An 18010-nucleotide genomic window follows, 5' to 3' on the forward strand; every position below is an offset into this window, starting at 1 on the left:
CCAACTGTGACATCCCCATTTTTACGGCCAGAAAAGACCGATTTTGTTTATGCTTTATAAAAATCAGAGTACTTCTTTAGTAAAAGTGTCGCGGAATTTGTCCCCAGAAAAACATGATAAATACGTTATTAAAACATTTTCGAAGAAACGTATTTTATTCATTTTAAAACGTTTGGGATGTCATCGTCAATACAGGAACATAAGCATAAACAGAACTTACATTCATTTACACTAATGATTTACATCTCCTTTATTCTCTCAGTGAATTATGTCTTCGTATTGATACCTGTGATACAAAGAAAACTGAGTGGGTCAGGCTTGGGAGCCTGGTGAGCATATAGGGTTTTCAACCCACAATAATACATTTATTATATTCAATTATCAACAATCGACCCAAATACCCATCCCCATTATATTCTTTAAGGTTTTACCCTAAGAATCGTTTATACTTTCTTTATTCATTCCTAAGGGTTTACCTGAGGAACTGGCACACAGTCCATTTGCTACCATGGTTCATACAATAGGTACTACGTCGCATAGTCACGAGGGTTCATACAATTGGCACTACGTCTCATAGTCACCAGGGCTTACACAATAGGCACTACGTCTCATAGTCACCTGGGTTCATACAATTGGCACTACGTCTCATAGTCACCAGGGTTTACACAATAGGCACTACGTCTCATAGTCACCTGGGTTTACACAAAAGGCACGAAGTCACATCGTCACCAAGGCTTACTCAATAGGCACGGAGTCGCATCGTCACCAACTATTCCATCTACCCATGTTCTACCCAACATATTTGTAGATATAAATACAAACACAATTTAAATCATTTAACACCCGTATAAAAACATCAATTCCAAATCCATCTCAAATAGATAATTAATCTATAACACATAGCACGTATTTCATAGCTAATACTTTATATTTATGTATTAGAAGAAGGTAACTATGCACTCACGCATATAAACAACAATATGTATAAATATACACATAACACGTATTTTATAAAATACTTCATATTTATGTGTAAGATGAAAGTGACTATACACTCACTTGCTCAGAAGATGATCCGACAACACTACGGCTTGCAGATGTAGCGCCTCTCCGCAGATCTGGAAGATCTTCACAAAAACCGGGCTCCTCGCGGGCAGGGCTTCGGCTCGGGAATAACGCTCTTCGGGATTCTCGGGGCTTCGGATCTCGCTTCGGGGCTCGGGAATATTACCGGGGCTTCGGGGTGCAAACGGCATGCAAAACGAGGCAAAGGACTAGAAAGAATGAAGAAATTGTAAAAGAAAAGAAGCTGGCCTCGCATCCCCTTTTATAGTTGCTGACCCTCGCACGTACGCGGGGCGTAACTTCGGGGTACGCGGGGCGTACTCCTCGGAGGTCGTCAGCGCTTACGTCATCGACCCTCATACGTCATTGCATACGACTCACGACTCCGTAGAACTCGAGTGCCCTACGCTGTACGCGGGGCGTACAGCAGTACGCGGTGCGTACTTCGGATGGACCGACTGATCTTCCTTCGGATAATATCGTATGTTAATTAAAAATAAATATTAAATATTTATTAAACTTCAAAAATTCATATCTCCTTCATACGAACTCCGTTTTCGACGTTCTTTATATCCACGCGAAGGTGAGACTACGCTCTACAACTTTCATTTAGACTCTGTCGGCTAATTTTGACTTTTATTTTTATTAATTATTTTTAGGAGGTCGGGACAGAAAATTTTGTTATAAATTCATAACTTCTTCGTCCGACGTCCATTCTCGCCTAACTTTTCATCGTTTCGCTACTAACAACGAGATCTTCGATTCTCATTTAGATTGTTTCGGCTAAAAACCGCTCGATCTCAAATCGAGTATTCAGGCTGCATACTGCCACGTCGAAATTTCAGAAAATCATAACTTCCTCATACGAAGTCAGATTTGGGCGTTCCTTTTATGCACGCTCTCAGTTTAACGAAATCTACGACTTTCGTTCAGATCGCTAAGGCTAAATATCGCTCTATCTTAAATTCATATTTTTACGTCACTCGGCGTCATGTCAGTTCTGTCGCGAAACTTCGACAGGTCATAACTTCTTCGTTATAACTCGGATTTCGGCGTTCTTAATATGCACGAAAACCTTGTAATATATACTACAACTTGGTTAAGAGTAATCCTTCTAAATGATCTTCCATCAAAAAGTCATTTTTGACGCCTATCGTCTCTAAATTGACTAGCCCTAATCTATGGGCGTTACAGAGAACGTGCCCCAATGCGATAAGATTTAGTTTCCGAGGCGATAAGGTTCAGAGAGTTTATGACCGAAGCCATTCACGGCCGCGAGGGTTTGCAGCTGCGAGGGTTTTGCGGCTGTGAACCTTTTGCAGCTCGAAGACTTTAAGCCCTTTCCTTCTAAATTCAATTACAGTTATTTTAAGGATTTTTATCAAAAGGTTATTATTATAACCTACATAAAAACCCAAACAATAAAAAGGACCTTATTTGACCCTCGTTAGACTTTGGTTGACTTTACAAGATAGAAAATAACGGGATTTTACACAATGTGAATCCATTGCTAAGCATATCTCCCCTCTTCCGAGAAGGGATTATTCACGACATCGATATTGTCCCTTTCATGTACTACGATCTTCCAACACATGATTCAGATCAGTACCCCAAGTGGGGGAGAGTTGGTAGTTCAGGGCGAGAAGCCACAGCAAGGACCAACGGTATGTTTAGCAGCAAGAGCTAGGCGTTACCTTCAGCAGGGTTGCGCATGATATGTCGCTTATGTCATGGACACCCGGGAGGCGGGTAAGGAGACAGTGGGTGATGTGACCTTGGTGCGAAAGCTTACGGATGTATTCCCCGAGGAGTTGCCAGGGATACCTCCGGAGAGGCAGGTGGAGTTCAGGATCGACCTAGTCCTTGGTGCGGCTCCGATAGCCAAGGCACCGTATCGGTTGGCTCCTCCTGAGATGCAGGAGTTGTCTACACAGCTGCAGGAGCTGTTAGACAAGGGATTCATTAGACCGAGTAGTTCACCCTGGGGAGCCCCGATTCTGTTTGTGAAAAAGAAGGAAGGGTTGCATCGGATGTGTATAGATTATCGGGAGCTGAACAAGGTAACGGTGAAGAACCGTTACCCACTCCCGAGGATTGATGACCTCTTTGACCAGCTACAGGGAGCATCTTGGTTCTCCAAGATTGATTTACGTTCAGGATATCGTCAGATGAGGGTCAGAGAGGAGGATGTATAGAAGACTGCGTTTTGGACGCGCTATGGCCACTACGAGTTTGTGGTGATGCTCTTCGGGCTCACCAATGCTCCTGCCATGTTCATGGACCTCATGAACCGCGTGTGTAGACCGATGTTAGACCGGTCTGTGATAGTGTTTATTGATGATATCTTGGTTTACTCCAAGACATAGGAGGAGCACGAGGAGCATCTGCGAGAGGTTTTGGAGACTTTAAGGAGGGAGAACTTGTATGCTAAGTTCTCCAAGTGTGAGTTCTGGTTGCGCGAGGTGCAGTTCCTTGGGCATCTCGTCAACCAGAACGGGATTTCAATGGACCCGACCAAAGTGGAGGCCGTGATGAGATGGGACGTCCCGAAGTCTCCATCTGAGATTCGGAGTTTCCTAGGATTAGCCGGCTACTATAGGAGATTCATCCAAGATTTCTCCAAGATAGCCGTACCCCTGACCAGGCTAACAAGGAAGTTCGTGGTCTTTCGTTGGGGGCCTGAGCAGCAGGCCGCGTTCGATACACTAAGACAGATATTGTGCGAGGCGCCAATCTTATCCCTGCCAGAGGGCATGGAGGATTTTGTTGTGTACTGCGATGTGTCCATCTCAGGTTTGGGCGCAGTATTGATGCAGAGAGGGCATGTCATCGCCTACGCATCGAGGCAGCTGAAGCCTCACGAGGCGAACTACCCGACGCATGATTTGGAGTTGGGGGCTGTTGTGTTCGCCCTCAAGATTTGGCGACATTACCTCTATGGGGTTTGCTGTACCATTTACACGGACCATAAGAGTTTGAGGTACCTCATGGATCAGCCGGATCTAAACGTGAGGCAGCGTCGGTGGATGGACGTGGTAAAGGATTACGATTGCGAGATCCTTTACCATTCGGGGAAGGCCAATGTGGTGGCCGACGCGCTTAGCCGCAAGGCAGCGCCGGTCAGGGATATCTGTCTGAGGATGACAGTGGTGACTCTGCTGTTGGAGCGGATTCGGGAGGCCCAGCAGGAGGCCATGAAGGAGGAACATCGGAAGAGCGAGCAGATCGTGGGGTAGGTTTCCTCCTTCGACTATGACAGCCGAGGATTACTGACACTAACTCGTAGGGTGTGGGTGCCATACCACGGGAGTGTGAGTTCTGATGGAAGAGGCGCACAAATCTCGGTTCTCCATTCATCCCGGGGTGACGAAGATGTATAGATCTTCGTCTGGATTATTGGTGGCCCTACATGAAGCCGGATGTGGCATGGTTCGTGGAGCGGTGCTTGACCTGCAGGAAGGTCAAGGCTGAGCATCAGAGACCTCACAACAAGACGCAGCCGTTGGATATTCCGCTGTGGAAATGGGAAGACATCACGATGAATTTTATCACCAAGCTTCCCAGGACCGCGTGCGCGGGGAATGGATTCGATCTGGGTCATCGTCGATCGATTGACCAAGAGCGCCCATTTTATCTCGATTCAAGAGAGCATCTCGGCCGATAAGTTGGCCGACATCTATATCCGGGAGGTGGTGGCACGGCACGGTGTGCCAGTTTTTGTTATTTCAGATAGGGATGTGCGGTTCACTTCCAGGTTTTGGAAGAAGTTTCATGACGAGCTGGGTACTCGTCTGCATTTTAGCACCGCCTTTCACCCACAGATGGATGGTCAGAACGAGCGGACCATCCAGACCCTGGAGGATATGCTGCGAGCATGCGTGTTAGATTTCGGAGGTAGTTGGGATACCTACCTTCCATTGACAGAGTTCTCCTATAACAATAGTTATCATGCGAGCATTGACTGTCCTCCCTTCGAGATGCTATATGGGAGGAAGTGCAGGACCCCGATATATTAGGGCGAGGTTGGCCAGAGGGTAATGGGGAGCACTGAGGTAGTGCTCAAGACGACAGAGAAGATTCAACAGGACCGGAGCAGGCTTCAGACTGCTCAGAGTCAGCAGAAAAGCTATGCCGATAAGCGTTGATTAGACCCGGAGTTCCAGGTCGGGGATATGGTTATCCTGAAGGTGTCGCTATGGAAGGGCGTTATCTGATTCAGGAAGCGGGGCAAGTTGGGCCCCAGGTACATTGGACCGTTTAGGGTTATAGCCCGGGTGGACAAGGTGGCGTATAGGCTGGATCTGCCAACCGAACTTAGCCAGATCCACAACACTTTCTACGTCTCCCAGTTGCGGAAGTGCCTGGTGGACGACTCAGCATTGGTATCCTTAGAGGACATTCAGGTCAATGGCAACCTGAATTACATTGAGCGGCCAGTAGCAATCCTCGACCGGAAGTTGAAGGATCTGAGGAACAAGAGAGTGGAACTCGTGAAAGTGCAATGGCAACACCGGAAGGGGTCGGAGTGGACTTGGGAACCGGTGGATGAGATGATGGGGCATTACCCCGAGCTGTTTCAGGATCGAGAAGCAGACTTCGAGGACGAAGTCTAAAATAAGTGGGGGAGATTTGTAGCACCTGGTTCTTGGTACGTATTCTTTTATTAATTCTTTAAAATATTTTGCATTTTGGCCTTTGACTCAGCGAGTTGAAGGACCAACTCGCTGAGTAGAAGCGGGATGAGACGCGGGGTTTAAGAAGTCCACTTGACGAGTCGGGTCCCGGACTCAGCGAGTAGGCCCTGTCTGGACAAAAACCCTGATCCGAGGGTTTGCACCCTATTTAAACACCCTAACTCAGCCTCCTTCGTCCCATTTGCTCCCAGAAGACCCCCATAGCAAACCCTAGCCGTTATTGAAGCAATCTAAGGCATTTGGAGTGATTTTGTTGCTTTTGTGATCCAAGGAAGGAAGGAAAAGCTTAAAGGATCAAGAGGAGGCTAGAAGGATCCGATTTTGGAGCATCATTTGCAGTCTACAAAAGGTATAAAGTCTATACCTTGTTTGTTATTTTGATAGATCCCATTTTGTGGAGTTTTAGGGCTTTTCTAAGCCATTTTGGTCACCAACCATGATTGCAAGCATGGTTGGGGGGTTGATATTTCAGATCTAGGTCCTTAGAGGGGTTGCAAGTCAGAAAGGAGTGGCTTTTGCACTCAAAGAAGGCCCCATGCATTGTAAGAGCTTGTTTTAGGACCTTTTGAGCTCAAAGTCCCATGCAAGCACGTAAAGGTTGTAACTTTACGTGCTAGATCGATTGTAGAAGCATAGATGTATCTTTTGATCAAGGGTTGTACATCAGAAATCAAAGATTTAGTGAGAAGATGTGGCCGATTTGAAGAGTCCATCCTTGGACTCAGCGAGTCCAAGGTTTTTGTCCCATATCAGTTGAAGGTGAAAAGGACCCAGTTGAGTGTGGAAAGGTTTGAGGGAGTCCTGGGGAGTGACCCAACCCTCTGGGCCAAGCCATTTTTCTGGAAATTCATGGGACTCGGCGAGTCCAATTCAATCTTCTTAACGATGAAGATGAACTCGACGAGTTGTTCATACAACTCGGCGAGTCAGATGAAGATTCAGTCGATGTTCAATTAGAAGAGAAACTCATCGAGTCATCGCCTAACTCGACAAGTAGATATGGGTATAAGGACAAATGGAAGAATAGGGACTCGGCGAGTCAGGTCAACTGGAAGTGACTTTGACTTTGACTTGGTCAGGGGTAAAATGGTCATTTTACCCTAAGAACAGTTAGCAGTGTATGACCAAGTGTTTTGTGGGAATTATAGCCGGAGGGTTTCCGGAGCAGCAGCGGCAACAATCAGAGGATTCCCGCACAGATCAACAGCTACTATGAGGTGAGTTACCTTCCAGTAGCGGTGGGTCTACGACCACAATGTTGGCCCACCAGTAGGAGTCGTATGTTAGATGATTGTCTTTGTGATATTCATCTAGGTTTGCTACCACCTGATATGTTATATGTTGGCATGATATGTTATATGTGATAGTAGTAGAGTTCGGTTGTTAGGACCGAATGGTAGGTTAGACACCCCAGATATGTCTGACAACACGTGATGATATGTTTATATGCTGACATGATATGTTATATGTGATAGTGGTAGTAAGAGGGGAATAGTCCCCAAGTTCGGTTGTTAGGACCGAAGGGTAGTTCGGACACCCCAGATATGTTTGATAATATGTTTATGTTATGATATATGTGATAGTAGCAGTAGGGGGTGGAATAGTCCCTGAGGATCGGTTGTTAGGACCGACGGGAAGGTCAACACCCCAGAATGGCTTGACACGGGTAGGACGGCACCCCAGAATAGCCGCATGGGTAGTACGGCACCCCAGAATGGCCGTATAGGTAGGTCGGTGCCCTAGAATGGCCGTACCGGGTAGTTCGGGCACCCCAGAATTGCCTGGCAGTATGTATGCTATGTGTTTGTATGGTATGTGGTACGATGGGGGAACTCACTAAGCTTCATGCTTACAGTTTTTAGTTTTGGTTTCAGGTACCTCTTCAGCGAAGGGGAAGGAGCTGGCGCGGTAGCGGCACATCAGACACACACATTATTTTCCGCACTATGAGTTATTCTGAGATTTGTACTCTGACATTATTATGTTTTTACGATTCGGTTTTAGACACGAGACATGTTTTTATGAAATGATATGATCGGTTGATATTTTGTTACAAATGTTTTGCAAATCACTTAATCAAAAATGAAATTTTTGGACGTGAAAATTTGGTCGTTACAGTAGACCACCATGCCATGGGAAAACCGTTGTCACACCATGGTCTAAGATAGACTAGTCGCGAGCCTCACTTTTGCCATGTTATGGCCAACTCCTTGCCACGTCATGGTAAGGGACTGGTCAGTCACGATTTAAAAGCTCACCACGCTGTGACCAGCTCTTGGTTACGCCGTGGTTTGCATGGAATGTTCAACTTTCTAATATGCTCTTAATTCATTAAGACCAACCCTTAAGCTTCCCATTAGGCTAAGTCTCACTAAGACGAGCCATAAAATCATAGGTTTATGAGCTTAAACACTCCATGCAAGTTCTACTCCATTTTAGGTAATAAAAAAAGGTAAAATGTGCCCTTGATTCAATGCATGGCACTAAAACACACTTAGGGTTTAGATCCAAAAGACGAAGCACCCTATAGACTCATAGGATTGACAAAGTTGTAGGCTTTATCTGATGTTCTTTTCTCCATGTCCATTAAAACCATAAAAAGGGACGAAAAAGCATAAAATATACAAGATGTATGAAGTTAAACCATCAAGATAGAAACTTGATTACTCACAAGGGTCCAGGAGATGCACAAGGTGTTGGACTTCTTCAAGAGTCACTCTCAAGCTCCAAAGGATGATACTCTTCCTTCAAGAATGCAACCAAACACACAAAAAGGCTTAAAGAAGAAAAATGAGGCTAGGGTTTTGGGATAACACTCCAGAAGGAATGGAGGTTGGGGTAGAAGGAAACCCTAGTCCTATCATTCCTTAAATAGAGCTCAATATCCGAGCCATACAGTTTTAAGCCCATAACGTCGCCACGTTGTGGCAGAAAAGGACACCACACCGTGGTGACAAGCGATCACCACGCTGTGGTAAACTTATCACCACGTCTTGGTTTGGGCCAAATGACCAAATCCAAGTCTGTGACTTAATACTCAAGATATATGTTCATACCAGAATTCAAGTGTTACAAAATATCAAGCTGAGCAAGATTGATACCACTGACAACTCCGCCAACATGATGACAAGGCCAATCCCGACCATTTTTTCTTCAAGTTTGGATTGTATTCAAGTTTAAGTCCTTAGGGACTTTTGACACTTTATGTTATTCAATTTCCCATGAAGGATGAAGGTTATTTTTGTTGAATATTTGCTTCATCTCAAAGTGGAGGTTGTTGGTTAGGGGGAACAGTACAAGGAAACACACTGCGTGGTTGTGTGAACCACACTCTGGAACAACACACCCTAGGTGCGGTTTATCCCCAAGCGGTTCTCTTTCCCCGCACTTTCTCTCCTCTGATCAACCAACAGCTAAAAAATGGTATTCACATCTCTTTCTCCCCATCTACTGTAGGATTCAAGATGCTCCAGGGGTTTGAGTATACATTTTTAAGAGACTTTCATGTAAGCCAATGAATAAGGCTTTAGATCAAAGTTTTTATTTGTTCTGTCTTGCCTCTAGCTACTCGCTAGGCTGGCTTGTTTAATGAGATTTGTGCTGTTAAAAAAAAAGATCAAAGTTCTTATTTATTTTATTCACATCTATTTCTCCCCATCTACTGTAGGATTCAAGAAAGAGACATGTAAGCCTCTCCTTTATAAACGATTTAATCATAATGCCTTGTAGATTTCCGTTTTAGGTTTCATTCAACTTTTTGTGTTCGGCATCTGAGATTTTATGTGTTCATAGTGTTCTTCATAGTAAAACAAAATACAGTCTAATATTTTCCAACCTCAGTAAATTTCAATTCAACATGTCCTATTTGTAAGAAGTTGCCAAGCATTTAAAAAAACTGAAAATAATATAACTTTTGAATTTGTATGAGTTCATCCATGAACTTATACAACACGATAATAAGTTCTAATTTGTATGGAATCTTACGATATTAAAAAACCATACAACATGTCTTATTAAAAATATAATAAGATGAAAACTCTCAATTTAAAGATTCTCTGGATATTTAAACATATTGAATGATGGATTAGCAATGCCAACTCCACCATCAATAAACAGATTTTGTCCGCTAATATATTGTGCATCGTCACTCACCAGAAAAAGGGCAGCCTTAGCAACATCATCAGTTCTGAGTGTCACTCCCTTAAGATTCCCAAGTAAGTTCAACGCATTTTCTAATGCTTCCGCTTCAAGCCCTATGAAACTTGTTGTTAGTGGTGTCACCATTCCATAAGGTGACAAACAATTGACTCGAATACCAAATTGTCCAAGTTCCACTGCTAGATTCTTTGTTAGACCAACGACAGCATGTTTTGCACAACAGTAAGCATGTGAGGCTGCGCCACCTATATTTGAAGCTAGGCTAGACGTTGATATTATTGACCCCACACGTGCTGGAACCATAACCCTAGCAGCATGTTTCATGCTTAGAAAAACACCAGTGATATTGACACTAAGCACACGCTCGAAGTCTGTTTTTTCATTATCAACGATACGTGGCTTGTTAGGATCTGCTATCCCCGCATTGCAAAACATGATGTCAAGTTTTCCGTATGTGGAAACAGCAGTATCTACAGCGTTTTTGACATGTTCTTCATTGGTTACATCACAATGGACATATATGGAGTTTGATGTGCCTATGGCCTCACAAACTGCTTGACCAAGTTGGTCTTGGATGTCTGCAATGACAACTTTTGCTCCATGTTCGGCAAATAATTTTGCACTACGCTCACCGATTCCGCTTGCAGCTCCGGTGATCATTGCCACCTTGCCTTCTAGCCTATAAATAGAGATTTAAAATTTTTCATGTACGTGTTTAATCTGTTAAATCTGTACTATTCATGTTAAATCTGTAAAGAATATATAAAATTTCTGAAAGGTTTTGTAAGGTTTTGCTGAATCAAATCTACTCTGCTTTTTAATATTTTCGGTTGCAAAGAAAAGATCCCTTCCCTTTCTTGTTTCAAGAATAATGAATATGAAGTCATCGATGCTGCAGGTACTACTCTTGATATACAGGACTTACGAGAAAACAATCTCAAAACACAAAGAAACCATTGTTTATAAAATACAAAGAATACTAATTAAAGATATTTTACGTGACTTATAATAATAACATTTAAATAAGTTTATTTCCTGTTCATATTGGTTATATATATGTTCAACAATTTCTCCTATACTATACGTGTATACATATATGCTAAAATAAGTCAACTAACATAAACGGTTGACTTAATAATCTCATTGAAGAAAACGAATCGCTATATATACATACCTTCTTGTAGAACTCGTCATTGAGAGAGAGAGAGAGAGAGAGAGAGAGAGAGAGAGAGAGAGAGAGAGAGAGAGAGAGAGAGAGAGAGAGAGAGAGAGAGAGAGAGAGATTCAGTGGATAAGAAAACTTAAAAGGGTTATATAGCGACAATTGGTACGTAGGCTTATTTTCTATCACGTTTCTACCATAATAAATAAGAATGATTTTGCCACATGTCCTTCTCTCATTCAATTTGACACATGTTATTTTGTCATAATTTAGAGATATATTTATTTTCCACTTGTCATTTATTTCATTTATCTAATATATTATCAATTAGTTTCCATAAATTAAACCTACCATAATGATATTAATTTTAAATTTTAAATTTTAAATTTCAATTTCAATTTCAAATAAATTTACAGTTTAAACCTTTGTGTTTAACATTTTGTTATAATTAACCTGTTTAGTATACGGGTCAGATAACTAAACAATAATTTTAATTTATTTATTTTTTGCATGTTTTTTTTCTCATAATTTTTATTTATTTCAAATTTCAAATTCAAATAAACTTCTCATTTAATCGTTTCTATTTAACATTTTGTTTTAATATATATATATATATATATATATATATATATATATATATATATATATATATATATATATATATATGACAAAACTGCAAAAATGGTCCATGTGGTGTGATTTTTTTTAGAGTTTTAGTCTAAACTATGACTTTTTTGGATTGGTGGTCCTTTTGGCCATGTTTGTACGTAGATTTGGTTTCTCATAAAATTGAAATGACTATAATACCCTTCTGATATATATTTTTTATTTTTTTCTATTTTATTAAAATGAAAAAGAAAATAAATAATTAATTTGGGTCCACCCCTCTCTCTCTTTCTCTACAAACACACACACACAAGATCCTCACCCTTATTCTTCCGCAGCCGAACCATTCACCTTCATAGCTCTTTCTTCACCCACACCTCTGTTTTCTTCTCTGATTTAACCTCGCCTCATCCCTGGTCTTTGTTATCGCCTGGAGTCATCTATCCACAGGAAAAGGGAACGATATCCCTAAATTATCCCCATCTAATCCAAACCTCCCACCATTGGCGTTTGCAGCAATCTGGTGACGATTTCTGTCCCTCTGCATCACCACCGAATCCAAAGGAAATCAGCCATTATCATCATCTCATACCTACAACTTGAGACGTGCTTATCAATTTTACAAAGAAATAAGAAAGAGATGTTGAATCTCCATCTCTGTCCCATCTTCTCGTTTAAAATCAAATAAAAAAAGAGGATCACTGAGAGCTGCGATCGAAAACACATAAACATACACATACCTATTAATCGATCCAGCTAAGATAAAGAAAGGATATTCATGGTTCGATTTCGCATGTAAAATCAATTTCAGATTTCGAAATATGAAAAACCAAAAGAAGAATCCAGTTTGAGGATATTGATTTCAAATGGGTTTACATACCCTTTTCGTGTTATTCACTATGTGTTTTTCAGTTTGAGGATATTGATTTCAAATGGGAACACATTTTCTGATTTCAACAATAGGTAAAAAGGGCAACAAATGATTTGTGTGTCATTGCAATGAGTGAAGATGGAGATTTGGAAGGGAACATAGTGGACAAGAGTGAATGATTTGGGATGTAGAGAACCCATTGAAGTGAAATGGAAAACGAGGGTTTCTTAATGATGACGGGGAGAGAGAGAGAGAGAGAGAGAGAGAGAGGTGGACCTGGTTTTATATTTAATAATAATAATAATAATTTTAAAAAGTGAAAAAAAATGAAAGTTAAATTCATTAAGGGTATAATAGTCTTTTTAGTTTGGGCAGGGACCAAAACTGCATGTAAACTAGCTTAAAAGGACCATCAATCCAAAAAAGTCGAGGTTTGGACTAAATCCAAAAAAAAAATGCATACCTCAGGGACCATTTTTGCAATTTTGTCTATATATATATATATATATATATATATATATATATATATATATATATATATATATATATATATATATATATATATATATATATATATATATATATATATATGAAACGACCCAGAAATACGACCCAAAAATTTCATTTTTTCAATATAACCAAAAACCATAATCTGAGTGTCATATCATAAAAACCATACGTGATGTATCCCAAACATAATAAAAACAATATTGTGCGAAAACTGTATCATATCCATGTCATATAAAAATCAAAAACTAAATCAACTCCCAGGATAAAAGCTGAAGCTGTGGTGTGTGCGATGCCATCATCCCGAGCTCTTCCCTCTGCTAGCGGAAGTACCTGAAACCAAAACTAAAACTGTAAGCACGAAGCTTAGTGAGCTCCCCCAAACTACCACATACCATACAATACATATAAAGCACATACTGGGCCTTTCCCACTGCATCAAACCGAAGTCTGGAACTAGCTGCATCGGACCGAAGTCCGGAACTGACTGGGACCTTGTCCCCTGCATCGGACCAGAGTCCGGAACTAACTGCATCGGACCGAAGTCCGGAACTAACTCCATCGGACCGAAGTCCGGAACTGATCGATCATGGCATAGCATAGAACATAACAACTATTATAATCACATATACTGCATACTGCATCGGAACAAAGTCTGGAACACATAGCACAAACATGCTTGTATCACAAAGACATCAAGCACTCTAACTACTGCATCAGACCAAAGTCCGGAACTACTGTTAATTAAACGGGCCGGCATTGTGGCCGTAGACCCGTTCCTACTGAAGGGAAACTCACCTCGTGAACTGGCTGCTGAGTGAATAGCTCTGAGGGCTAACTGGTGCTGCTCCGGTATCTCCCCGGCTACAAGTCCATAAACACACTCAATCAAATACTAAACACTGCACTGGGTAAAATGACTCTTTTACCCTTGGTCAAAGTCAACTCTCGGTCAAGGTCAACTCTCGGTCAAAGTCAACTCTCGGTCAAGGTCAACTCTCGGTCAAGGTCAACCCACAGATGACCTGACTCGCCGAGTTGGGCCGCCAACTCGCCGAGTCCCTATTCTCACTCCTCGACCCTACTCGCTGCTACTCGTCGAGTATGGCATCGACTCGACGAGTACTCTCCCGATCCAAAAACTCAGAAAATCTTCATCCGACTCGCCGAGTCCTATGAACAACTCGACGAGTTGTTCTTGAGCTTAAGAAGATTGCCTTGGACTCGCCGAATTGTATGAACAACTCGCCGAGTCCCTCCATTACTGAGTCTACCCTCAAACTCGCTGAGTCCACTCCACTACTCACTGGTCCCACTCGACACCGCTCAAAAGGAAGAAATCAGGGACTCGCGACTCGACTCGCCGAGTCACCGCCATGCAACTATTCTACACTCGATTCTGCTCGAATCCAAAACATACAAATGATAGATCTGAGTCCAATAAGCTGATTTACCACGTAAAGTTTCCAACTTTACGTGTACAAACACATGAACAAGGGAATAAAGGCTAAAAGATGCTTAAAAGGGGTAGATCTAGGGTTAATATGCAAAATAGCTCCATAAAGGCAATAGATCTGGGCTCTACAACTCCTAAATGAACAGATCTAAGGTTATCTCGGCATAAGAGAGCTTCCATATCAACATAAGGCTTTGAGAAAGGCATTAACAAGATCTAGAAAGGGTTTTAAGGCATAAAAGAGAAGGAAAAGTGAAGAATACCTCAAAGAGCTCTTGCTTTCCCTTGAATCTCTGCTCTACAATCCTTCTCCTTGCTCCTTTCTTCTTCTCCTTCTTCAAGCCTTCACAATAGCACACAAAATCACTTAGAATCACTCAAGAACGAATTAGGGTTTTCTCACAGCTTTTGAGGGTGAAGGAGGCGAGATTGGGGGCTATAAGGTGGCTTAAATAGTGGGCAACCCGGGGATTTAGGGTTTCTCCCAGACGGACAGACTCGCCGAGTCCAGAATATGGACTCGCCGAGTCGCCAGCTAACACGTGCTCGAAATCCCGACCCTACTCGGCGAGTCAGGCTATGAACTCGCCGATTCCCTCCTATAAAACTTCAAAATAAATACCAAGGAATTATCATACCGGAGACGGGTCGTTACAATTCTCCCCCACTTATCTCAGACTTCGTCCTCGAAGTCTGCTACGGCTGAATCTGCAAATATCTCTGGGTAGTGCTCCCTCATCTCCTCCTCAGCCTCCCATGTCCATTCCGATCCCTTCCGGTGCTGCCACTGCACCTTCACTAACTGAATTACCTTGTTCCTCAAGGTCTTGGTCTTCCGGTCCAGAATCGCGACCGGCCTCTCGATATAATTCAGGCTACTATCAACCTGAATATCCTCTAGGGGAACGACTGCTGACTCATCCACCAAACACTTCCTCAACTGAGACACATGGAAAGTGTTGTGGATCTGACTAAGCTCCTCAGGAAGATCTAACCGATAAGCAACCCGACCCACCCAGGCCAAAACCCTGAAAGGACCAATAAATCTGGGGCCCAACTTGCCCCTCTTCCGGAACCTGATGACACCCTTCCAACGTGAGACCTTCAGAAGGACCATATCCCCCACCTGGAACTCCAAGTCCGAACGCCTCCTATCGGCGTAGCTCTTCTGCCGACTCTGAGCAGTCTGCAGTCTACTACGGACTTGCTGGATCAACTCAGTCGTCTTGAGCACCACTTCCGTGCTCCCGATGACCCGCTGACCGACCTCGCCCCAACAAATCGGGGTCCTACACTTCCTCCCATACAGCATCTCAAAGGGAGGTCGATCAATGCTCGCATGATAACTGTTGTTATACGAGAATTCCGCTAACGGAAGATACGTATCCCAACTGCCACCGAAAGCTAGGACACATGCCCTAAGCATGTCCTCGAGAGTCTGAATCGTCCTCTCGCTCTGCCCGTCTGTCTGAGGGTGGAAAGCGGTGCTGAAATGGAGACGAGTACCCATCTGGTCGTGGAACCGCTTCCAGAACCTGGATGTGAAACGGACATCTCGGTCTGACACCACCGATACCGGCACTCCATGACGTGCCACAATCTCTCGCACATAGATATCGGCTAACTTCTCCGCCGATATACTCTCCTGGATCGAGATAAAATGGGCACTCTTCGTCAACCGATCCACTACTACCCATATCGAATCCACTCCTCGTGCGGTCCTGGGGAGCTTGGTGACAAAATCCATGGTGATGTCCTCCCATTTCCACACGGGAATGTCTAACGGCTGCATCCTGCCGTGAGGTCTCTGGTGCTCCGCCTTGACCTTCCGGCAGGTCAGGCATCTCTCGACGTACCAGGCGACGTCCCGCTTCATGCAGGGCCACCAATAATCAGGTCGAAGATCTCGATACATCTTCGTCGCCCCTGGGTGGATAGAAAACCGAGACTTATGAGCCTCATCCATCAACACTTGCCGTACTCCACCCCAGTACGGTACCCACACTCTCCCATGAAGCGTCAGCAAACCACGACTATCATAATCAAACGAGGCTACTCAGCCCACGACCCTCTCACACTTCTGCCTCTCCTCCTTGAGGCCCTCCACCTGAGCCTCCTTGATCCGCTCCCACAACGGAGTGATCACTGTCATCCTCAAACATAGATCTCTGATAGGGGCCGCCGACACTTTGCGGCTCAGGGCGTCGGCCACCACGTTGGCCTTCCCTGGATGGTAAAGGATCTCACAGTCGTAATCCTTTAGCACATCCAACCACCTCCTCTGCCTCATGTTCAGACTCGGCTGATCCATAAGGTACCTCAAACTCTTGTGATCCGTGTAAGTAGTACAACGGACCCCATAAAGGTAATGCCTCCAAATCTTGAGGGAAAACACAACTGCCCCCAGCTCCAAATCATGGGTAGGATAATTAGCCTCGTGAGGCTTCAATTGTCTTGAGGCATAAGCTATCACATGACCTCGCTGCATCAAAACTGCTCCCATACCTGTGATCGAGGCATCACAATAGACTACGAAGTCCTCTACTCCCTCTGGCAAGGTAAGGATCGGAGCCTCGCACAACCTTTGCCTGAGGGTCTCGAACGCTGTCTGCTGCTCCGGACCCCAACGAAATACCACTGACTTCTTGGTCAGTCGGGTGAGCGGCACTGCTATCTTGGAGAAATCCTAAATAAATCTCCGATAATACCCTGCCAACCCTAGGAAGCTCCGAATCTCAGATGGAGACTTCGGGACCTCCCACTGCATCACGGCCTCTATCTTGGACGGATCTACCAAAATACCCTTCTGGTTGACGAGGTGACCAAGGAACTGCACCTCGCGCAACCAGAACTCACATTTGGAGAACTTTGCGAAAAGTCTCTCCCTCCTCAAAGCCTCCAGCACCTCCCGCAGGTGCTCCTCGTGCTGCTCCTGCGTCTTGGAATATACCAAGATATCATCTATGAACACTATCACTGACCGATCCAGCATCGGCCTACACACGCGGTTCATGAGATCCATGAACGCGGCTGGAGCATTGGTGAGCCCAAATGGCATCAGCACAAACTCATAATGACCATACCTAGTCCTGAAAGCAGTCTTCTGTACATCCTCATCTCTAACCCGCATCTGATGATAACTGGAGCGTAGATCGATCTTGGAGAACCAAGACGCTCCCTGAAGCTGATCAAACAAATCATCTATCCTCGGAAGTGGGTAACGGTTCTTCACCGTTACCTTATTCAACTCCCGATAATCTATACACATACGATGCGACCCATCCTTCTTCCTCACAAACAGGATCGACGCTTCCCAAGGCGAACTGCTCAGCCGAATGAAACCCTTGTCTAACAGCTCCTGCAGCTGTGTAGACAACTCCTGCATCTCAGGGGGAGCTAGTCGATACGGTGCTTTGGTTATCGGAGCCGCACCAGGAATTAGGTCGATCCTGAACTCGACCTGTCTCTCAGGAGGTATCCCCGGAAAATCC

At 43.7% G+C, this 18010-nt stretch overlaps 1 protein-coding gene across 1 annotated transcript; it reads right to left on the reverse strand.

The window, feature by feature from the left end:
- Positions 1–9644: 9644 nt before the first annotated feature.
- Positions 9645–11173, reverse strand: LOC145092188 (secoisolariciresinol dehydrogenase-like). Its single transcript, XM_079030110.1, has 2 exons — positions 11092–11173; positions 9645–10596 (listed from the first exon to the last, which is right to left on the reverse strand). The coding sequence occupies exons 1-2, from the start codon at positions 11109–11111 to the stop codon at positions 9804–9806; spliced, it is 813 nt and encodes a 270-aa protein (XP_078886236.1). The 5' UTR covers positions 11112–11173; the 3' UTR covers positions 9645–9803.
- Positions 11174–18010: the final 6837 nt, after the last annotated feature.

The sequence above is a fragment of the Lactuca serriola genome, chromosome 1, assembly GCF_051521515.1.
Source record: "Lactuca serriola cultivar US96UC23 chromosome 1, Lser_US96UC23_V15, whole genome shotgun sequence".
Lineage (NCBI taxonomy): Eukaryota > Viridiplantae > Streptophyta > Magnoliopsida > Asterales > Asteraceae > Lactuca > Lactuca serriola.

What these genes read in the sequence shown, in the direction of transcription:
- LOC145092188 (XM_079030110.1), bottom strand. Translation starts at nt 11,111, where the DNA reads ATGACGAGTTCTACAAGAAG. An exon ending in ATGACGAGTTCTACAAGAAG is followed by an intron (nt 10,597 to 11,091) that starts GTATGTATATAT and finishes CTCTATTTATAG; the next exon opens with GCTAGAAGGCAAGGTGGCAA.